A 24,589-nucleotide genomic window follows, 5' to 3' on the forward strand; every position below is an offset into this window, starting at 1 on the left:
TGTCATCTGCAAATATCAAGAGCTTTACTTCTTCTTTTCCAATCTGGATTCCTTTTATTTCTTTTTCTTCTCTGATTTCTGTAGCTAGGACTTCCAGAACTATGTTGAATAATAGTGGTGAAAGTGGACACCCTTGTCTTGTTACTGACCTTAGGGGGAATGCTTTCAGTTTTCGCCATTGAGAATAATGTTTGCTGTAGGCTTATCATATATGGCCTTTACTATGTTGAGGTGTTTTTTTCTATGCCCATTTTTTGAAGAGTTTTAATCATAAATGGGTGCTGAATTTTATCAGAGGCTTTTTCTGCATCTATTGAAATTATAATATAGTTTTATCTTTCAGTTTGTTAATATGGTGTATCACATTGACTGATTTGCGTATATTGAAGAATCCTTGCATCCCTGGAATAAACCCAAGTTGATCATGGTGTATGAACTTTTGATTTGTTGCTGAATTGTTTGCTAAAATTTTGTTGAGGATTTTTGCATCCATGTTCATCAGTGATATTGGCCTGTAATTTTCATTTTTTGTGTTGTCTTTGGTTTCAGTATCAGGGTGATGGTGGCCTCATAGAATGAGTTTGGAAGTGTTCCTTCCTCTGTAGTTTCTTGAAAGAGTTTTAGAAGAATAGGCATTTGCTCTTCTCTAAATGTTTGATAGAATTCTCCTGTTAAGCCATCTGGTCCTGGGCTTTTGTTTTTGGGAGATTTTTGATCACAGCTTCATTTTCAGTGCTTGTAATTGGGTTGTTAAAAACTTCTGTTTCTTCCTGGTTCAGTCTTAAAAGATTGAACTTTTCTAAGAATCTGTCCATTTCTTCCAGGTTATCTATTTTATTGCCATATAGTTGTTCATAATAGTCTTTTATAATCCTTTGTATTTCTGCATTGTCTGTTGTAACCTCTCCTTTTTCATTTCTAATTTTGTTGGTTTGATTCTTCTCTCTTTTTTTCTTGATGAGTCTGGCTAAAGGTTTGTCAATTTTGTCTGTCTTCTCAAAGAACCAGCTGCTAGTTTTATTAATCTTTACTATTGTTTCTTTCATTTCTTTTTCATTTATTTCTGCTTGGATCTTTATGATTTTTTCCTTCTACTAATTTTGGGGTTTTTTTGTTCTTCTTTTTCCAGTTGTCTTAGATGTAAAGTTAGGTTGTTTATTTGATGTTTTTCTTGTTTCTTGAGGTAGGATTGTATTGCTATAAACTTCCCTCTTAGAACTTCTTTTGCTGCATCCCATAGGTTTTTTGGGGGGATTTTTTTTTTCAGGTTCTCAATAATTTTGGTCCATGGGCTTTATTTATTTTTTATTTATTTATTTTAATTGGAGGCTAATTACTTTACAGTATTGTAGTGGCTTTTGCCATACATTGACATGAATCAGTCATGGGTTTACATGTGTTACCCATCCTGAACCCCCCTCCCACCTCCCTCCCCATCCCATCCCTCTGGGTCATCCCAGTGCACCAGCCCTGAGCACCCTGTCTCATGTACCAAACCTGGACTGGAGATCTGTTTCACATATGATAATATACATGTTTCGATGCTGTTCTCTCAGATCATCCCACCCTCACCTTCTCCCACAAAGTCCAAAAGACTGTTCTATACTTATGTGTCTCTTTTGCTGTCTTGCATATAGGGTTATTGTTACCATCTTTATAAATTCCAAATATATGCGTTAGTATACTGTATTGGTGTTTTTCTTTCTGGCTTACTTCATTCTGTATGATAGGCTCCAGTTTCATCCTCCTCATTAGAACTGATTCAAATGCATTCTTTTTAATAGCTGAGTAATATTCCATTGTGTATATGTACCACAGCTTTCTTATCCATTCATCTGCCGACAGACATCTAGGTTGCTTCCATGTCCTGGCTATTGTAAACAGAGCTGCGATGAACATTGGGGTACACATGTCTCTTTCAGTTCTGGTTTCCTCGGTGTGTATGCCCAGCAGTGGGATTGCTGGGTCCTATGGTAGTTGTATTTCCAGCCTTTTAAGGAATCTCCACACTGTTCTCCATAGTGGCTGTACTAGTTTGCATTCTGACCAACAGTGTAAGAGGATTTCCTTTTCTCCACACCTTCTCTAGCATTTTTTGTTTGTAGATTTTTGGATAGCGGCCATTCTGACCAGCGTGAGATGGTACCTCATTGTGGTTTTGATTTGCATTTCTCTGATAATCGGTGGTGTTGAGCATCTTTTCATGTGTTTGTTAGCCATCTGTATGTCTTCTTTGGAGAAATGTCTGTTTAGTTGTTTGGCCGATTTTTTGAGTGTGTCATTTATTTTTCTGGAATTGAGCTGCAGGAGTTGCTTGTATGTTTTTGAGATTAATTCTTTGTCAGTTGCTTCATTTGCTGTTATTTTCTCCCATTCTGAAGGCTCTTTTCACCTTGCTTATAGTTTCCTTCTTTGTGTAAGAGCTGTGTTTTCATTATCATTTGTTTCTATAAAATTTTTTATTTCCCTTTTGATTTCTTTAGTAACCTGTTGGTTATTTAGAAACGTTGTTTAATCTCCATGTGTTTGTGTTTCTTACAGTTTTTTTCTTGTAATTGATAATCTAGTCTCATAGCATTGTGGTCAGAGAAGATGTGTGAAATGATTTCAATTTTCTTAAATTTACTGAAGTTTGATTTGTGACCCAAGATGTGGTCTATCCTGGAGAATGTGCACTTGAGAAGAAGGTGTATTCTTCTGCATTTGAATGGAATGTCCTGAAGATATCAACAAGATCCATCTCATCTAATGTGTCATTTAAGACCTGTGTTTGCTTATTAATTTTCTGTTTTGATGATCTGTCTATTGGTTTGAGTAGGGTGTTAAAGTCTCCTACTATTATTGTGTTACTGTCAATTTCTCCTTTTATGTCTGTTAGTGTTTGTTTTATGTATTGAGGTGCTCCTATGTTGGGTGTGTTGATATTTACAATTGTTATGTCTTCCTCTTGGATTGATCCCTTGATTATTATGTAGTGTCCTTCCTTATCTCTTGTAATCTTCTTTATTTTAAGATCTATTCTGTCTGATATGAGGATTGCTACTCAAGCTTTATTTTGCTTCCCATTTGCATGGAATATATTTTTCCATCCTCTCACTTTCAGTCTATATGTGTCTTTAGGTCTGAATTGGGTTTCTTGTAGATAGCATATATATGGGTCTTGCTTTTGTATCCATTCAGCCAGTCTGTGTCTTTTGGTTGGAGAATTTAATCCATTTATATTTAAAGTAATTATTGATACATATGTTCCTATTGCCATTTTCTTAATTGTTTGGAGTTGATTTTGTAGATCTTTTTTCTTCTCTTGTGTTTCTTGATATATATATAAGTCCCTTTAACATTTATCATAAAGCTGTTTGTTGGTACTGAATTCTCTTAACTTTTGCTTGTCTGGAAAGCTTTTTATTTCTCTGTCAGTTTTGAATGAGATCCTTGCCAGGTACAGTAATCTTGGTTGTAGATTTTCCCCTTTCAGTACTTTAAATATATCCTGCCATTCCCTTCTAGCCTTCAGAGTTCCTAGTAAAAGATCAGCTGTTAAACATATGGGGTTTCCCTTGTATGCTACTTGTTGCTTCTCCCTTGATGCTTTTAATATTCTTTGTGTTTAGTCTTTGTTAGTTTGATGAGTATATGTCTTGACATGTTTCTCCTTGGGTTTATCCTGTATGGGACTCTTTTGTGCCTCTTGGACTTGATTGACTATTTCCTTTTCCATGATGGGGAAATTTTCAACTATAATCTCTTCAAAAATTTTCGCATACCCTTTCTTTTTCTCGTCTTCTTCTGGGACCCCTATAATTTGAATGTTGGTGTGTTTGATATTATCCCAGAGGTCTTTGAGACTCTTCTCAGTTCTTTTAATACTTTTAACTTTATTCTGCTCTTCAGGAGTTATTTCTACCATTTTATCTTTCAACTTACTTATTTGTTCTTCTGCTTCAGATGTTCTGCTATTGATTCCTTCTAGAGTATTTTTAATTTCAGTAATTGTGTTGTTTGTATATTTATTCTTTAATTCTTCTAGGTCTTTGTTAATTGTTTCTTGCATTTCCTCCATTTTGTTTTCAATGTTTTTGATCATCTTTACTATCATTATTCTGAATTCTTTCTCAGGTAGTTTGCCTGTTTCTGCTTCATTTATTTGGACTTCTGTGTTTCTAGTTTGTTGCTTCATTTGTGTAGTATTTCTCTGCCTTTTCATTATTCTTTTTTAACTTATTGTGCTTGAGGTCTCTTTTTCCCAGGCCTCAAGGAAAGTTGAATTCTTTCCTTGAAGGAGGTTGAATTCTTTCTTCCTTTTGGTTTCTGCTCTCCTTAGATTGGTCCAGTGGTTTATGTAAGCTTTGTATAGGGTGAGATTTGTGCTCACTTGTTTGTTTGTTTGCTTTTCCTCCGATGGGCAAGACTGAGTGAGGTTGTAATCCTGTCTGCTGATGATTGAGTTTATATTTTTGTTTTGTTTGTTGTTTAGATGAGGTGTTCTGCACAGGGTGCTACTGGTGGTTGGGTGATGCCGGGTCTTGTATTCAAGTGGCTTCCTTTGTGTGAGTTCTCACTATCTGATACTCCCTAGGGTTAGCTCTCTGGTAGTCTAGGGTCTTGGAGTCAGTGCTCCCACTCCAAAGGCTCAGGACTTGATCTCTGGTCAGGAATGAAGATTCCACAAGTGGTTTGTTATGGCATTAAGTGAGATTAAAACAAGTCCAAAAATGAGAAACCAAAGATGATCCCCAGACAAATGGCAGTTACAAAATCGGGAAAATAATAATTAAAATAATGGAATATATATACACACACACACACACACACACACACACACACACACATCCATTAGCAAAGTCAAAACAGCCCAACAAAAATATGTAGATTGAACTGGGGAACAAAGGAAATAAAAAGTTATATTTACCAGTTAAGAACAAAACTAATTAAAGCACTAACTGGAAAACAAAACTAAAGCAAGGTGCCAAGTGGGGAATAAAGCAATGAAAACAAAACTAACAAATTTATTGAGAGGAAAGGAAAGAAAGAAAAAAATAGATATGCAAAATTAAGTTGAGGTAGATGAAGGAGATTTATATACATTAACGATTAACTGCAAGGGGAAAAGAAAAGTAGGAAAGGCAAACAAAGGAGTAAATGTAGAAAAAATATAATAGGTTTTTAAAAATTAAAATTATGAAAAAGGGAAAAGAAAAAAATGGAAGAAGAAAGAAAAAAAAGGATAACTCCACAGAACTTCAAAAGCCCAATGTAGAGCAGAGGTTTATAACAACAATAACAAGTGTGACTGAATATATACATATACATATACACACATAAGCAAAATCAAAACAGTCCAATAAAAATAAAGTACAATAGATTGACCCGGCGAACATTGGAAACCAAAATTATATCCACCAGAACAAAACTAACTAAAGCACAAACTGGAAAACAAAACTAAAGCAAGGTGCCAATTTGGGAATAAAGCAATGAAAATAAAGCTAACAAATATGTTGAGTGGAAAGGAGAGAAAGAAAAGAAAGGAAGAATAGAGATGCAAAGTTAAATAGAGGTAGATAAAGAAGATTTATGTATGTTAAAGATTAACTGCAAGGAGAAAAGAACAGTAGGAAAAGCAAACAAAGGAATAAATGTAGACAAAATAATAATAGGTTTAAAAAATTTAAAATTAAAATTAAAAAAAAAGAAAAAGGAAAACTCCACAGAACTGCAAAAGCCCAACACAGAGAAAGAGGTTTATAACAACAATAAAAAATGTGACTGAGAAAAAAGAAATGGCTTAACTGGGTTTCATAGTGCAATAAAATCAACAACTACAACAGAGGGGAAAAAAGGAAAAAAATTCCAAAAGATTCTACAGAACAAGTCAAAACATAAGAATAATAAATGTTTTTCTTGAGTCACTGCTGTTAGAGTCCTTTCCCTCGCTGGGAGTCACAGTCCACCTCACCTCCCTAGGATGCCCTCCAACACTGCTGATCTCTGGACTTGTTGTGGGGCAGCTCAGATTCCAGTCTGGTCCTGCTCCTGTGTGTCCTTGCCTCCAGTGCCCACAGCTGTCAGAACTAGTGCGTTTTCTTTTGTGGGAGCTCTCAGTGGCCTTTTGTATATTCCACAGACAGAGTCTGCCTAGTTGATCGTGTGGATTTAATCTGCAGCTTGTGCAGCTGGTGGGAAGGTTTTGGGTCTTCTTCCTTAGTCACATTGCCCTTGGGTTTCAACTATGGTTTTATTTCCACCTCTGCATGTGGTCATACACTGGGGTTTGCTCCTGAGGCTGCCCTGGAGGGCTTGGGTCTGCCCCTGTGAGGCCAGGTGTGGAGGTGGTGCAGCTGCTTGGGTCGCAGGGGTTCTGAAACCACCAGGTACTCAGGGGGGTTGGCGGCTAGGGCAGCAGGAAATACAGTGCTCTAGAAGGGTGTGGCGACCAGTGTTGGCCAATATGCTCCAGTATTCTTGCCTGTAGAACCCTCCTCCCTGACAGAGAAGCCTGGAAGGCCACAGTCTACAGGGTCGCAAAGAGTCAATACGACTGAAGCGACCCCGCGTGCATAGATGCAAGACATTTTTTGCCTGTGGCAGCTCTGCCCCAGTGAGAGTTGAGCGTGAAGGTGGTGCAGCTGCTTGGCTTGCGGGGATCCTGGTGGCGCCAAGTGTGCAGGGACCCTGACTGCCTCTGCGGCAGGAGTCATGGCCCGTTCAGAGTCTTTTTTCCAGCCTTTCGTAGCTGGCGATCAGAAGGCCTCTTTGGCCAGCCTTTCTCCATAGCTCTGCACCTTCAGGCCCTTTAGACGGCTCCCTTGCCTGGGGTCCTTCTCTGTTGTTCAGTGAGTCAGGAACATAGAGGGCCCCCCTGGGTGGGGTCCTACTCCGTAGATCCGAACATCGGGCACTTAAAGCAGCCCCCTGGGTGGGGTCCTAGTCTGTAGTTCAGCGCATCAGGCACGTAAAGGGGCCCCCTGGGTGGGATCCAACTCTGTAGTTTGGTGCATTGGGCACATAGAGGGGCCCCCTGGGTGGGGTCCAACTCTGTCGTTTGGCACATCAGGCACATAGAGGGGCCCCCTGGGTGGGGTCCTAGTCTGTAGTTCAGCGCATCAGGCACATAGAGGGGCCCCCTGGGTGGGGTCCAACTCTGTAGTTTAGTGCATTGGGCACATAGAGGGGCCCCCTGGGTGGGGTCCAACTCTGTAGCTCAGTGCCTCTCTGTTGTTCAGCTGCCATGACTGGCGTGTGGGGGGAGAGAGGCTATGGTGATGGCTCCACCCCCTAACGCATGACTCAGCAGTATCGCCTTGCTTCTGTGGCTGCCTGACTTTGTTCCACAGGCGTTTCCCCCTACAGTCTCCTTCCTCACATCCCCTCAACCCGTCTCTCCGCAGTCAGCAGCAGCCTTCGCCCTGGGATTGCTCCACAATCCCTAAACTCCAGCTCCCAGTCATTACACCTTCCAGGGCACCTGTGCCCCTGTCTGCTGCTGCAAGGACTGTCTGATTCTCATTCCATTTAGGCTGCCACAGATCAGCTGTTTCACTCGCAGCCTTAAATGTTACTCCTCTGACTCAGACAGTTGCCCCGATGTAGGGATCAGACTCCTGCCTCAGTTCCCCCACCCACTGAGGGCTGGTCCAGTTCTACTGTGTGTGTCTGTACATGATCAGTCATGTCTGACTGTTTGTGACCTCATGGAATTTAGCCACCAGGCTCCTCTGTCCATGGAATTCTCTGCAAGAATAATGGAGTGGGTTGCCATTTCCTTTTCCACCAATCCTGCTAATATTCCTGTTTCTCCCCCTAGTTCCTTTGTCCTGCCGAGTTTTGCGTGGCTCTATATATTCTTTTCCTCTGGTCAGGTCCTCCTGGCTGCTCTCAGCTGGTGTTCTGCACGCACTTCTGGGTCTGAAAGTGTATTCCTGATGTATCCGAGGAGAGAGATGTACTCCACGTCCACTGACTCCTCTGCCATTTTTGAGAGTCTGTCTTGCCCCACATCCTTGCCATCAGACATTTCAATAGTTACCAGTTTAATGAACATGAGATTTTATCTTATTTTAATTTTCATTTTTCTCACTACTAAGCTTGAGCATTTTGTATAATTGTCAATAGCCATCTCTTCTGTGAATCATCTGTTTGTATCTTTTGTCTGCTTTTCTGTCATGTTGGATTTTTTCCCTTAATGGTGCGTATGAATTCTTTGTTTGATGCTAACGTTTGAAACAAACTTTAACATTTAGATTTTAGTACACATTTTCTGGGCTGAATATTTAACCCTCTGTCTTTTCATGGTTATTTCCTAAGTGTTGCTTACTTAAATCCTGAAGATTTTTTCAAAATGGTATATTTTTGCCCAATTAGAGTTGTGGAACTTACAGGCTATTGCATTTAAAACTGTGTTGAAAGGATGCAGAATGTGTAGAAAATACACTAATTTTAATGGTCTTAATCCCTAAAACAAAGTATGTTAATGATATCAAATCATTTTCTACGTCACAATTTGATGATTACCACAGAGTCTTTTAAATTTATTTTCAGGTAATATAGAGATTATGAAAGAAATCCATGCACTTTTATCAAGAGCCACATTTTATAATCTGAGTTCTTCTCCACTAAACTGAGTCACTGAGCTGGCTGGGATCAACTACTATAGCTTTACTCTCTTCTGGAAAATAAATGTGACTGACCAGATGTTCTCCAGAATCCACTTATCCCTAAAACTTACTTTTTCTCTTAGAAGTTCATTTTTTTAAAGAAGTTCATTTTTAAAAGCCTACAAGCCTTAGAAAAGTGAAATAATTTCTTAAGGAAATTAGGTATATAAATAGCAAGTGTAATGAAAATAAATACCGTCTGTGGAAAATAGAATATATTTTATATTGGTGAGTTGAGACAGTTTAAATAAAAAGCAAAGCAACCTTTGATCCTGGTTCTGAAGATCAAGAAGAGGCACTCTATGTATACAAACCAGTCACAAACAATTGGGAGCCATGAATAAGCCAGCTATAGGGTATGTTTTCAATACTGCTTTGACTCCCACTCAGGACTGAGGAAGCTGAGACATGGCCTTGGTCCTGTACTCTGTGTCTGAGACATTTGACACCAGCCAGAGCAAATTACTGTGTGATATTACAGGTTCGAGCATTTTTTCATGAGCCCCCCTCCCAAAGTAAAAGGATAAATAGGAAAAGTTGGAAGTGTGTCCATTGCTTTAGGATTCTCCTGTGCTTGGGTGAATGAGTCTTTGAACGTGGTTCAGTTAAGCTCTGTGCCCCTGCTCCTAGAACATGCCTTTCAAAGGGGAAAGTTGGCTTCAATTGCCTTTAATCTAGGGGAGATCATTTAGGTCCCAGTTGCAGAATTTCTGTTTCTCTCAGGGTGTGGGATGTTCTCAGACAGACTGATTGCACACCTTCCTTCACAGTGACTGTGACTTCAACACCATCCTCTGAATGCAAGTCTTCTCTGCCCTTTTGGAGTGCCAGGCTAATGATATTTGCCGGTACTGGTACCAGTGGTGATGTGGGGCTTCCCAAGCCCTTATTAAGATCAGTATTGAGTTCTCTTTTCTACAGGTAACTTGTTCTTCATTCTTTTCACCATCACTTTGTATAACTGAAGGGAGTTGCTGAGGAGAGGAAGGAGGTACTTTTAAAAGACCTTGCAAAAGTTATACTCATGAAGTTCCAATTGTGGAATGAACAACATTGATAATATGTATTCTAGAGGACCCACATCATTTCTGGAAAACAACCAGTTGAATATTAGATATCTTTGCTAATTCCATAAAGTTATCTAACATTATCAGAATAGTAATATGATGTCTGTAATGACACAGCTAACCCTTCAACAAGGGCAGCTGGCAGGAAGGTAACAAGGAGCGTGTGTGCTCCAGCATGCTTAGCACATGCGAGAGTTGTGCACCCAGTGACTACAGTCCTTTGGTTGCTGAAGCCCAGATTCACCCTTTACTCTTCAAAGAAGATCCTTGGATATTTTTGGATCCTTCTTTTTGCATGGATTTTCTTGGGTCCTTGATGATTTGTGGGACGGGTTAGGGCCAACGAGTTACATGAGACCAGTTCTGCAAGCTCAGGGACAACTAAGAAATAGGGAAGTAACGGGTGCTGGTGTGCAGAGAGCAAGCAAAGAGAAGGCAATACAAGAAAAGAAGCTGGCTGATTCCAAGAGAAGACTCACTGCTGCTGGTACAAGCAGAGTCTTTTCATCTCATCAAGGCAGACAGATAGAGTTCCAGAAAACACTGTGCCTTGACTTTTAGCAAGTATTTATTATTAGATTCCTTGTTCCCCTAGAGCTTGCTTGACTTATTTTTCATTTTTATTAAGTATTGTAATTTCTGGAAAAGATTTACCTTGTGAGAAGGTACTTTGCAGAATATAGATTGTGGTTTATATCTTAAAGTTTCTGGATTTCAGCCCATTTAGAAAAGTGTCATTTTTTTTCTAGCACACCTTAGTCAAGGTTTTTTAAACTGTGGGTTGAAGATCATTAATAGGTTGCCAAATCAGTTTTGTATCATTTTTAAATGAAATAGAATAGAATGAAGTATGTCAGTGTCTGTCTGACTCTCTGGATGCCCTGTCTCTCCAAGTATTCCAGCAGGGGTTTGTAGAGCACTGTGGTTCAAACTATCTAAGTTTAGATCAGGGCTTTCATTCTATCTGCTGCTCATGATTGTGTGACCTTGAAAAAGTTACTTAACCCCTCTGCGCCTCCTTTTCCTCCCTATTAAAGAGAAGGGTGCTATACCCTAGGGGTGCTGTGAGGAGAAAATGGTATTGTTCATACTAACTGCTTAGTTTGGTGCCTGGCACATGGACATTTATAGTGTGGGTGTCTATAGCACCTTCATTTATAATTACCAACACTTGGAAGCAACCAAGATGTCTGTCAATACATGAGTAGATGCATAACTGTGATATGTGCATCCAGACAATGGAATAGTCTTCAGCAGTAAAAAGAAATGAGCTATTAATTTATGAAAAAACTTAATAGCTCATTTCCTTTTGTTTAACAATGTTTGTTACTAAGCTAATTTTAAAAGCTAAATACTGTATTACTCTAACAGCAAGGCATTCTGGAAAAGACAAAACTATGGCAACAATAAAAAGATCAGTGATTGCCAGTGATTAGGCAGGAGGGAGGGATGAACAGGCAGAGCATAGAGGATTTTCAGGACAGTGGAAAAAATTAACCCTTTAAAGATTTCATTACTGTTGTTGTATTACAGGTAGCATATACAAGATGAAATTGAATATAATATGAGGTTTTATTAATATTTATGAACACCACTCAATTTCCAGTTTACATTATTAAAGTTTGTATAATGTGCAACCATTCATCATTCATCTAACAACTCTTACTAACAGGAAATCCTTTCTGAGCTTCACCACCAAGGGCAGTGGTTCTCCATTTTATTGGACCCACACTCCCTTCACTAGCCTGAATTTAAATTCCTAGGTAATAGCACTCACCTAAAAGCATAATTTCAAAAAAGTAATATAATGCCACAACTGTAATAAAAAAGAAATAAGATGAAAGACATTTCTCATAAAATATGCACTTCATGTGTAATGTGTACATGAGAGCACTAGAGAATGTACTGTGTTGACAGGTGCTATGTTTGCTTATATGGAGACTCACCATGAGTGGGGCAGCTGCAAATTCAGATGATGCCGTCTTCAATGCCACTGGTAGAGTTGCTATCCGTGACATGGCTTTCTGAAACTGTAAAGTTCTGAACAAAATGAAGTATAGTCTTCCTTTGATTTATGTACGTAATTGCATTCCTGAAGAATTGAGAATATATTAACAGCCATGCAAGAATTCCTGTGCCTGAATGTAAAATGGAATTAGGTTCCAGGCCTGAATAATTACAAATGCAGGTCTGGCAGGACATTTGGATGTCATGCACATTGTAAGATGTATGGCATCCCTAGCCAATGCTTACTAAAAGTCAACAGTGCTCAGAAAGTCAATCTTTCTGACTGTGAGGATGTCATGCATTTCCAAAGTCCCTATATGGTCCAAGCCCTCTTCTTAGAGGTGAGGGTGCTGAATGAAGGATGTGGCTTCAGGCTATGGTGAGCATCCTCCAAGATGAATTTATCTCTCAACTAAAGCAGCTACTCAAGTCCTGAGAAAGGGGTGGAAATGGACTTCCCTAGTGGTCCAGTGGTTAAGAATACACCTGCCAATGCAGGGAACACAGGTTCGATCCCTGGTCCAGGAAGATCCCATGTGCCGCAGAGCAACTAAGTGCATGTGCCACAACTACTGAGCCCGAGCTCTGGAGACTGAGAGCCCCAGCTATTAAGGCTGCATGCCACAACTACTGGAGCCTGTGCACCTGGAGCCCGTGCTCCACAAGGAGAGAAGCCACTGCAATGAGAAGCCTGTGCACCTCAACTAGAGAGCAGCCTGCACTCTGCAGCTAGAGAAAGCCCGAGTGGAGCAAGGAAGACCCAACGCAGCCATATTAAGTAAATAAGTAACTTTTAATGGAGTGAAAAGATGCTTGTATGCCTTTCTAGGAAGAAATTAGGGGTGGAGTCAGTGGTGATTCAGACGGTAAAGAATCTGCCTGCAGTGCAGGAGACCCGGCATCAATCCCCGGGTCAGGAAGATCTCCTGGATAAAGGAATAGTAACCCACTCCACTATTCTTGCCTGGAGAATCCAAGGGACAGAGGAGCTGGTGGGCTACAGTCCATGATGGGGGGCAGAGGGGGGTTACAAAGAGTTGGACAGGACTGAGTGACTAACAGTTCACACTTTCATTTTCAGGGAGAAATTAGTTTCTTTGTTCTGATTCAGATTTCCCCTTGTTCCCTACAAAAATCATTTAAATAATGACAAGGAGAGCCAAGGGGCATTGTTCATGAAAGCAAACATCAACCAAGCATGGCCCTTCCCTGAAGGACTCTGTCTGCCGGGGGCAGCACCCTGATCCTGGCTCCCAGCCAGTTGTGGGAAGGTTGCCTTTCTTTGTTGCGTCTTAACTGATGAGATGCCAAGTTTATTCCTCAGGGTTTACAGTGAGCTTTGTTTATTTTGAGACCCTTTCTGTGTTGTAGAAAAGAGCAGAACGTACAGAAAGAGCCTATGAAATTGTATTTCTGTGATTAAGACAGCAGAACGTGTACATCGGTGTTGGTGTTGGTGTTATTTAGGCCTTTGTTCGCACAAAGAAGTGTTTGGTTACACATACCCCAGGAATCTCCAGAGGTGGTCAGTTTTAGTCTTCAGGTCACAAGAGGGAAAACCTTTATGGTTATGGATGTCATTTTGAAAAATGATGTGTGAGGAAACAGTCTCACGGTCCATAGTTTTTTCTGCTCTAGGTTAAGGTTAATAGATATGTTTGTGAACCAGCTTAGAGTGTCAGAGATCATGTCCAGTGCTGGCCTTGCACAGAACTTGAGTTCTTGGTATTGTTTTAATAGTTCACACCATCTTTATCTTTTGTAGTGAAGTCTGATCTGTGACAGTTCCATCTGCCTTCCTTGGGAACAATTTTATTCCACTAGGAGTTTTCCTGGCAAAATTCCTTTCAGAACACCATGAAGCCAAGGAAAAACATATAACTCTTTATTAAGAACTGTCTTGGAAGGACATTCCTGCATAAAGAAAACAGGAAACATCCTATCCCTCAAAGTAAAAATATCCTGACAACCAAAATGCTCACATGAGTAATACTTTACTTAGCAGATGTTTACTGGGGAAACCATCATGTTTGCTTTATAACAAGAAATACTCTGGTTTTATTTTTAAACTTATCATCAGTAAAATATTTTTGTACTGTTGTACAGTTCTGTGAATTTCAACACAAGTGTAGGTTTGTGTAGCCATTGCTATAATCTGGATATAGAATAATTCTATCACTCCAATAGCTCCTCCCTCCACCCCAGCTCTTGGCAGCACTTATCTGTTCACCATAAGTGAACAGTTTAGTCTTTTAAAGAATGTCATGAAAAAGTACATTAGTATGTCTTTTGGTAGGTAACCTTTTGAAACAAACTTTTGACTTAAAACCTTTGAGATTCATCCAGTATCTTTTTTTTTTTTTTTTTTTCCAGTGGGTTTTGTCATACATTGATATGAATCAGCCATGGATTTACATGTATTCCCCATCCCGATCCCCCCTCCCACCTCCCTCTCCACCCGATTCCTCTGGGTCTTCCCAGTGCACCAGGCCGGAGCACTTGTCTCATGCATCCCACCTGGGCTGGTGATCTGTTTCACCATAGATAGTATACATGCTGTTCTTTTGAAACATCCCACCCTCACCTTCTCCCACAGAGTTCAAAAGTCTGTTCTGTATTTCTGTGTCTCTTTTTCTGTTTTGCATATAGGGTTATCGTTATCACCTTTCTAAATTCCATATATATGTGTTAGTATGCTGTAATGTTCTTTATCTTTCTGGCTTACTTCACTCTGTATAATGGGCTCCAGCTTCATCCATCTCATTAGGACTGGTTCAAATGAATTCTTTTTAATGGCTGAGTAATATTCCATGGTGTATATGTACCACAGCTTCCTTATCCATTCATCTGCTGATGGGCATCTAGGTTGCTTCCATGCAAAATAATCTTGAGAAAGAAGAATGGAACTGGAGGAATCAACCTGCCTGACTTCAGACTCTACTACAAAGCCACAGTCATCAAGACAGTATGGTACTGGCACAAAGACAGAAATATAGATCAATGGAACAGAATAGAAAGCCCAGAGATAAATCCACGAACCTATGGACACCTTATCTTTGACAAAGGAGGCAAGGATATACAATGGAAAAAAGACAACCTCTTTAACAAGTGGTGCTGGGAAAACTGGTCAACCACTTGTAAAAGAATGAAACTAGAACACTTTCTAACACCATACACAAAAATAAACTCAAAATGGATTAAAGATCTAAATGTAAGACCAGAAACTATAAAACTCCTAGAGGAGAACATAGGCAAAACACTCTCCGACATAAATCACAGCAAGATCCTCTATGACCCACCTCCCAGAATATTGGAAATAAAAGCAAAACTAAACAAATGGGACCTAATGAAACTTAAAAGCTTTTGCACTACAAAGGAAACTATAAGCAAGGTGAAAAGACAGCTGTCAGATTGGGAGAAAATAATAGCAAATGAAGAAACAGACAAAGGATTAATCTCAAAATATACAAGCAACTCCTGCAGCTCAATTCCAGAAAAATAAATGACCCAATCAAAAAATGGGCCAAAGAACTAAACAGACATTTCTCCAAAGAAGACATACAGATGGCTAACAAACACATGAAAAGATGCTCAACATCACTCATTATTAGAGAAATGCAAATCAAAACCACAATGAGGTACCATTACACGCCAGTCAGGATGGCTGCTATCCAAAAGTCTACAAGAAATAAATGCTGGAGAGGGTGTGGAGAAAAGGGAACCCTCTTACACTGTTGGTGGGAATGCAAACTAGTACAGCCACTATGGAGAACAGTGTGGAGATTCCTTAAAAAACTGGAAATAGAACTGCCATATGACCCAGCAATCCCACTTCTGGGCATACACACTGAGGAAACCAGATCTGAAAGAGACACGTGCACCCCAATGTTCATCGCAGCACTGTTTATAATAGCCAGGACATGGAAGCAACCTAGATGCCCATCAGCAGATGAATGGATAAGGAAGCTGTGGTACATCCAGTATCTTATAAATATCAGAAGTTTGTCTCTATTTATGGATGTACAACTGCTTACTAATTTACTTGTTGAAAAACATTTGGATTGCTTTCAATTTTTGGCAATTATGAATAGAGTTTTTGTAAACATTTGCTTTTGTGTAAACATTAATATTGTATCTGACTCTAGGATAGATACTCGGGTAGGAATGCTGAGACAAAGTGTCTATGCCATTTTGCATTTCCATCAGCAATGCATAAGAGTTCCTTCCAGTCACTCTGCATCCTTGTCAGCACTTGGTATTCTCAGAATTTTTAATTTTCATTCTAATTTTAGAATAAAATTATAATTTAAATTTTAATTTAAATTAAATTTTTAATTTAATCATGATTTTAATTTGCATTTTCCTAATGGCTCATGATGTTGAACATCTTTTCATGTGGACAGCCTGTATCCTCACAGAAGTGTCTATTTTTATATATTTTCCCATTTAAAAAACTTTTTTCGTATTGTTACGAGAATTTTTTATTATCCTACAAGTTGAATATGGGATTTGCAAATAATACTTCCCAGTTTGCAACTTGTATTTTTATTCTCTAAATTGTTTCTTTTACAAAGCAAAAGTTTTTAATTTTGATGTAGTACAGTTTATAATTTTTTTAATGGAATATGCTTTTTGTATCATGTCGAAGAACTCATTACTCAACCCTAGGTTGTACGTTTTCTTCTGAAAGTTTTGTAGTTTTATATTTTACGTTTAAAGTGATTCGTTTTATGTTAACATTTGTATAAGGTTAAAATTTACTTTCTGCCTATGGATTTCTAATTGTTTCAGCATCATTTGTTGAAAAGACTACCCTTTCTCCATTAAATTGCTTTTGTACCTTTGTCAAAACTCAATTGGCCATATTTGTGTGAGTCTATTTCTAGATTCTCTTTTCTGTTTCATTAATCTATGTGTTTACCCCTTTGCTAATACCATCCAGTCTTTATTACTGTAACTTTATAGTCAAGTCTTAAAATTTGGTAATTCAAGTTTTCCAATTTTGTTCTCCTTTTTCATTGTTGCATTCTCTATTCTAGTTCCTTTGCATCTCCATATAAATTTTAGAATCAGCTTATCTGTAAGAAATCTTGCTAAGATTTTAAATGGTATTATGTGGAATCTATACATAAATTTGGGGATAATTAACACTTTTACTGTATTAAAACTTCCAAGTCATGAACATAGTATGTCTCTTTAGTTATTTAGATCTTTGAGTTCTTTTATCAGAGTTTTGCAGGTTTTACATGAAGATCCTATACATGCTTTGTTATACTTGTACCTAAGTGTTTTGTTTTGCAAAACTATTTTAATTTTCAATTTTAATTTTTAATTAAAAAATTTTAATTTTCTGTTTTAGTTGGAAATTTCTAGTCATGTTGGTTTACTATGACTGCCGTAACAAACTGCCACAAACTTGGTGGCTTAAAACAACAGAACTTTACTTTCTGAAGTTCTGGAGGTCAAAAGTCTATGATCAGTTTTGAGTAGAAATCAAAACTGTGTGGCAGGAAATCAGTTCTTTGGCTCTTCTAACCACTGGTAGCTGCCAGCATTCCTTGGCTTATGGCTATATCACTGCAGTCTCTACTTCTGTCTTCATATTCCTTTCTTCTGTGTCAGATCCCCTCTGCCCCTCTTATGAAGCCATGATCATCTCTCATCTCAAAATCCTTAATTTAATCACATGTGCAAAAAACTTCACCATGTAAGGTAACCGTCACAGATCACAGGAATTAGGACATAATATTTTTGAGGACATTTTCAGCTTACTACATGAGAAGGAAATGGCAGCCCACTCCAGTATTCCTGCGTGGAAAATCCCATGATTGGAGGAGCCTGGCAGGCTACAGTCCATGGGGTCACAGAGTCGGACATGACTGAGCGACTTAACTTACTTACTAACTTACATTTACATTAGCGTTTAGAAATCAAGATTGTGTGTGTGAGAGAGAGAGAACACAGAGACACACAGAGAGACAGAGATTGTGTATGTTGACCTTTTATGCTGTAGCCTTAGTGCTAAACTCATATATTAATTCTAGGAGTTTTTGGGTTGATTCTTTATATTTCTATATAAATAATAATGTCATCTGCGGATTTTCTTGGCAGTCTAGCAGTTAAGACTCCATACTTTCAATGTGGGGGGTCCAAGTTCGATCCCTGGTTAGGGAACTAAGATCCCACATGCCATGTGGCATGAGCAAAAAAAGTAAAAAGTTAAAAAATAAATGTGTCATCTGCAGATAAAGATATTTTTCTTTCTTCCCAATTTGTATGACATTTGTTTCTTTCTCTTGCCTTATTTCATTGACTAGAATTTCCAATGCAATGTGAATAGGAATGGTGAAAGTGGACATCCAGACTTGTTCCTAGTCTTAGAGGGAAAGCATTCAGTCATTCGCCAACAAGTAGTCCTTCTTTGCAGAGAAGTTTTCAAAGTTGTTGTTTTTTTAAAATCATGATTGGATGTTGAATTTTTTCATATGATTTTTGTCCGTCAATTAATGTAATCATTTTTACTTCTTTATATTATTAATATGATGGGTTCATTCAGTTCAGTTCAGTTCAGTCACTCAGTCGTGTCCGACTCTTTGCGACCCCATGAATTGCAGCATGCCAGGCCTCCCTGTCCATCACCAACTCCCAGAGTTTACTCAAACTCATGCCTGTCAAGTCGGTGATGCCATCCAGCCATCTCATCCTCTGTCGTCCCCTTCTCCTCCTGCCCCCAATCCCTCCCAGCATCAGGGTCTTTTCCAATGAGTCAACTCTTCGCATGAGGTGGCCAAAGTATTGGAGTTTCAGCTTCAGCATCAGTCCTTCCAATGAACACCCAGGACTGATCTCGTTTAGGATGGACTGGTTGGATCTCCTTGCAGTCCAAGGGGTTACATTCACTGATTTCCAAATATTGAACCAGCTTTGCATTACTGGGACAAACCTCATGGTGTACTATTTTTTGTACATCACTAGTTTCGGTTTGGAACATTTTGTTGAGGATTTTAAAGTCTATGTTCATTAAAGATATTGGTCTGTAGTTGTATTTTCTTACACTGTCTTTGTCTGGTTTTGGTATCAGGGTAATCTGGCCTCATAAAGTAAATTGGGATGTGTTCCCTCTTCTTTTTTTCTGGAAGAGATTTGGTGTTTTTCTCCTTTATATGTTTCATGAAATTTGCCAGTGAAGCCATCTGTTCTGATGATATTCTTTTTCAGAAGATTTTAAACTACATATTTTTTTTTCATAGTTTTAAGACTACTCAGGTAACCTCTGTTTTCAATTTCATTGATTTCTCATCTCTGTTATTTCCTCCCTTTTGCTCACTTTGAGCTTATTTTTCATTTCTTTTTTCCCCTAGTTTCTTAAGTTGGAAGCTTATATCAATAGAGCCTTTTCTTCTTTTCTAATATAAGCATTTATAAGGTATACATTTCCTTTTGAGCACTATTTTAACTACATGAACAAGTTTAATATGTTGTATTTTTATTTTAATTAAAAGTATTTTCTAGTATTTCTTGAGACTTACTCTTTTGATCCCTTGATTTATTTATAAGGTGTTGTTTAATTTCCAAGTGTTTTGAAATTTCCCTATTATTTTTTGATACAATTTCTAGCTTAATTCCATTAGGACATGAAGATACTTTTCATAATTTCGATTAAGTTTGTGAAGGTTTGTTTTATGATTCCTGATATGTTCTGTCTTGGTGAATGTTTGGTTGTGTGGATGAATATGTGTTTTCTCTGAAGGGAGTCATACCTCTGAACCGGGCCCATTTGTTTGCTTATTCACCGAAGAGTCTTTATGGAAAGTTGTCACTCACAGCCCATTGTTTCCTTTGTCTAGAGCATCCGGGATGTGAGGAGTGATAGTGAGGGTGAGTATGAAGAGGAAGAAGATGAGGAAGAGGAGGAAGAGGAGAAGGAAGAAGCCACGGGAGGCAAAGAGACAGACCATTTGAAGAACAGCCTTGGGGCCGACAGGCACCTCATCCCCAATGGTCAGCATGGCTGTTAGCTTGAGACCCGCATAGTTCCCAGTGCCCAGCGCCCTACAACGGCTGCCGGGAGCGGGACGTGCGCCCTCCTCTACCGCTGTGGCCTTGACCCAGAGGGACCGCAGATTTTGCCCTTCCTTCCTTCTTTATCACCACCTTCCCCCTCCTAAGATGTATTTAACAAAATGTTGTTTTTGTGTTAAAATGTTGAATATAAGCATCCCAGTGGACTTTACTGGAGTTAGGACTCAGGCTTCAAAGATTTCTCCAGAGAACCCTTCTAGTTCTAATTGTGCCCATTCATGCATTTGAGACACTTGGAGCCAACTTGGTTGTGGGCCTTCCCCTTCCCACCTTGCCTGTGTTCATGATGATTTGAGAAGTGCTAAGGCAACCCACTTTTTCCAGGTGTGTTTGGCCACAGAGATAACTCACTTCCCAAAAGTGAGCTAGAGATAGCAAAGGAGCAGTGGTGGCAGGACCAAACTAAGGGGCCAGGCTTCAGGGCTCACAGGCCCCCTTCTGCTGTGGACAATATTTAAGCCTTCCATTCTGTGTGCTGCATCTCTCCAATGGGAAGAACCAGGCGTGCCCTGTCCCCTCACAGGGATGGAGTAAGGATCAAATGAGATAATAATGGGCATGAGAGCACATACTGTAGCTGTGGTGTTCCTATTACCAGACCCTCTCTCCACCGTGACCCCAGCCCTGACCTCTCTCCACTCTGACCCCAGCTCTGACCTCTCTCCACTCTGACCCCAGCCCTGACCCTCTCTCCTCTGTGACCCAGCCCTGACCCTCTCTCCTCTGTGACCCAGCCCTGACCCTCTGTCTACTCTGACCCCATTCCTGACCTCTCTGCACTCTGACCCCAGCCCTGACCCTCTCTCCACTCTGACCCCAGCCCTGACCCTCTCTCCTCTGTGACCCAGCCCTGACCCTCTGTCTACTCTGACCCCATTCCTGACCTCTCTCCACTCTGACCCCAGCCCCGACCCTCTCTCCACTCTGACCCCAGCCCTGACCCTCTCTCCTCTGTGACCCAGCCCTGACCCTCTCTCCTCTGTGACCCAGCCCTGACCCTCTGTCTACTCTGACCCCAGCCCTGACCCTCTCTCCTCTGTGACCCAGCCCTGACCCTCTCTCCACTCTGACCCCAGCCCTGACCTCTCTCCACTGTGACCCCAGCCCTGACCCTCCTTTCACTGTGACCCCAGCCCTGACCTCTCTCCACTGTGACCCCTGCCCTGACCCTCTCTCCACTCTGACCCCAGCCCTGACCCTCTCTCCACTCTGACCCCAGCCCTGGCCTTCCTTTCACTGTGATCCCAGCCCTGTTTGGGAGAGCAGCCTGGTGAAACTTGACACTGAATGGGCCTAAACAAAAGGCATAGTCTTGAAGAATTCCTTTTAAATGTGTCTGGAGACACCTGGAAATGCAAGTACCCAGAAAGCTGTTTCCACTTTATTTGGTGACTGTTTGTTAGCTCTCCAAAGGTAATTCTCATGTCCCCCAGGTTCTTGTCCCTCAGGCTCCATGGCCAAGAGAAGGGAGTTTGGGCCCCACTCCTTGTATGTTGCTGGTTTCTCCTTGTTTCCTCTCTGAGAGGGATGCATTCCTGCTGTGTCCTGAGCCACCCCCTCAGCCAGCAGAGCTACCCAGCAGGCCATGGGATCCACAAGGGCACTGGACCAGGTCAGGCTGCTCCCCGAGTCACCATCATTCAAGAAGCCCAGCATCTGGGATGCAGCTTGCACCTGAGCTCCTGAGCAAAGGAGGTCTTGGAAACAGAAGGAGATGCTGCACTATAAATCTCTGCAGTCCAAGCCAACCAGAGTGCAAAGCAGTAACACAGAACAAGAGAAAGTCTGGAGAACGTCCCCGATAAGGTCTGAGTCAGCATCAGCTCCTGGGCCGCCTACTTCTTTGGAAGGACAGGTAGGGGCTGGTAGGTCAGTAGACACCTCTCAGCCCCCACAGGGGTGCTTCTTCTGAGGCTCGCATTCAGGCCCCCCAGGCTTTCTCAGGTGGCTGACTGAGGAGAGGCAGAACCTTGCGGGGGAGGAGCTGAGCAGAATATGCAGCTTTTCCCCACCCAGTCTCTCATATTTTTTGGTCACATTTGCATCTTCATCCTGTTTTGCTGAGGGTCCATATTACAAAGCCAAGTAAGTGGAAGCTGAGACCACAGGGACCAGTGAAACCCACACAGGCTCCACCAATGGGAGCTGTAGCCCCTGCAGCACAAAGGACACTATATATGGTAAAGGTGTTGGCAGTTTTGTTTTGTTTTTTCAGTAAAAATATATATTTTTAAACCTTCAGGATTCTTTCCCAACAAAATTTCTTTTTGAGGAATTGTTAGAACAACAGAAAAAAATGTGTCGGGTTTCTCTGTATAATATCTGCTTTTATGAATACAATAACATTATATGTATAATATATATTATAAACCTCAAATGCCTCCAGTTACAGCTGTTCAAGCATAGCTGTTGAATTATTATTATTTTTTTCTATTTTTGGTGAAAGGTCACACTAAGATATTATTTTTATTTTCCAGTTAACAGAAACATTTTCCTTGATTTATTTTGGTCTCTGTACCAAATATCTTCTTGCTTGAAGTAAAAAAGTGTTTAGTTGTTGCATTATCCTCCAGTTTTTTTTTTTTTTTCTTATTTGAACATCAAAAGTAAAATTGATAAGCAAACTCCAACTGCCTATGGTAAGCTGGAAGCACCAAACTACCTCCAAAGAGGTAGAGATTCATGTTCTGTAATATCTTTTAGGGCTTTTGTGGTTAATTTAAGGCTGACCTCTCTTATTACAGAAAACAAAAGCTCATACTATACACCAAATGGCTTTATAAAAATGTAGCCCACCATGCCACCAGTATTATTGTAATGGTAATGATTTACAATAAAACAAAGAGCCCTGCATGTGTGGTGATTGAGTAGATTCATCTTGACTTCCTAGAGATTATTTCTGGTCTTATTGAGTGGTGGAAACAAAGACTTGCCAGTCTTCTGGAAAAACCCTGCAGGGAATCAGGAGGAACAGTGAGGAGACCAGAGCCGAGTTAGGACCTGAGGGCCACTGGCCTTGGGATACAGACACCAGACAAGGAGACACATGGGCCAGGCCTGACAAGGGCAAGTGCACAGTGTAGACAGACAGCAACTTGTGGACTGGAGACTAGCTTGAGCCCTCTGACGTGCGGTCCTGAGGAAATGCTGAAGAACGTGGCCCTAAAGGTGTTTTCTCAGCCCCCTTTTCGGCATCTGCCCTTCAAAGGAAGAGGAAATAGGGTCTGTTGATGGTTCAACTGGCTGTCTTTCAGAATTACCTGTTGAGCTTAAAAACACACCTTGCCTACTCCACATTTTATTTCATACTTCTGGGATGAGAATAAAACTGCATTTGAACCAAGCCCAGGTACTTCTGAAGACCAATCAGGATTCTGTGTGACCCCCACCTAGTTTTAGTCCTATGTGGACTTCGCATGCATGCTGTCATGTCTTACTAGCAGTTTCATATACTAATAAATGAGAATAGGCATTGATATAGAATATTTACTCCAAAATAAATCCAACTAAAATATTCAAGGAAAAAAGGAAACCTGAGAATAGTCAAGACAAATAGAAAACACTGTAAGAGTGATACACTGGTTAGTACAATGGCAGTGTTGTTGTTTAGTCACTAAATTGTATCCAACTCTTTTGCAACTCCATGGACTTCCAGACTCCACTGTCCATGGGATTTCCCAGGCAAGAACACTGTAGTGGGTTGCCATTTCCTACTCCAGGGGATCTTTCTGACCCAGGGATCAAACCCACATCTCCTGCATTGGCAAGTGGATTCTTTACCACAGAGTGACCAGGGAAGCCCAAATCACCAAATCCAAATTTATGAGTAATCACCTCCATATGATTATCTCAATAGATGCAGAGAAAGCCTTTGACAAAATTCAACATCCATTTATGACAAAAACCCTCCAGAAAGCAGGCATAGAAGGAACGTACCTCAACATAATAAAAGCCATATGTGATAAACCCACAGCAAACATTATCCTCAATGGAGAAAAATTGAAAGCATTTCCCCTAAAGTCAGCAACAAGAAAGGGTGCCCACTCACCACTACTATTCAACATAGTTTTGGAAGTTTTAGCCACAGCAATCAGAGAAGAAAAAGAAAAGGGATCCAGATTGGAAAAGAGGAAGTAAAACTCTCAGTGTTTGCAGATGACATGATCCTCTACATAGAAAACCCTAAAGACACCACCAGAAAATTACTAGAGCCAATCAATGAATATAGTAAAGTTGCAGGATATAAAATTAACACACAGAAATCCCTTGCATTCCTATACAGTGAGAATACAGAGAAATTAAGGAAACAATTCCATTCACCATTGCAATGAAAAGAATAAAATGCTTAGGAATAAATCTACCTAAAGAAACAAAAGACCTATATATAGAAAACTACAAAACACTGATGAAAGAAATCAAAGATGACACAAATAACATGGAGAAATATACCATGGTCATGGATTGGAAGAATCAATATAGTGAAAATGAGTATACTATACAAAGCAATCTATAGATTCAAAGCAATCCCTATCAAGCTACCAAGGGTATTTTTCACAGAACTAGAACAAATAATTTCACAATTTGTATGGAAATACAGAAAACCTCGAATAGCCAAAGCAATCTTGAAAAAGAAGAATGAAGCTGGAGGAATCAACCTGCCTGACTTCAGACTCTACTACAAAGCCACAGTCATCAAGACAGTATGGTACTGGCACAAAGACAGAAATATAGATCAATGGAACAAAATAGAAAGCCCAGAGATAAATCCACACACCTAAGGGC

At 40.1% G+C, this 24,589-nt stretch overlaps 1 protein-coding gene across 2 annotated transcripts in view; it reads left to right on the forward strand.

Annotated features, from left to right (window-relative positions):
• The window catches only part of CERS3 (ceramide synthase 3), a 158,915-nt gene that overhangs the window by 125,838 nt on the left and 8,488 nt on the right, over nucleotides 1–24,589 (forward strand). Inside the window, exon 11 of one of the 2 annotated variants that reach the window (XM_043489997.1) lies at nucleotides 19,573–19,726. In XM_043489997.1, coding sequence (XP_043345932.1) covers nucleotides 19,573–19,726 — 154 coding nt within the window. Of the gene's footprint in view, nucleotides 1–19,572; nucleotides 22,653–24,589 lie in introns of those variants that run through there. The other variant, XM_043489998.1, reaches the window with a different exon arrangement.

Source organism: Cervus canadensis, chromosome 17, assembly GCF_019320065.1.
Source record: "Cervus canadensis isolate Bull #8, Minnesota chromosome 17, ASM1932006v1, whole genome shotgun sequence".
In the NCBI taxonomy this organism is placed as follows: Eukaryota; Metazoa; Chordata; class Mammalia; order Artiodactyla; family Cervidae; genus Cervus; species Cervus canadensis.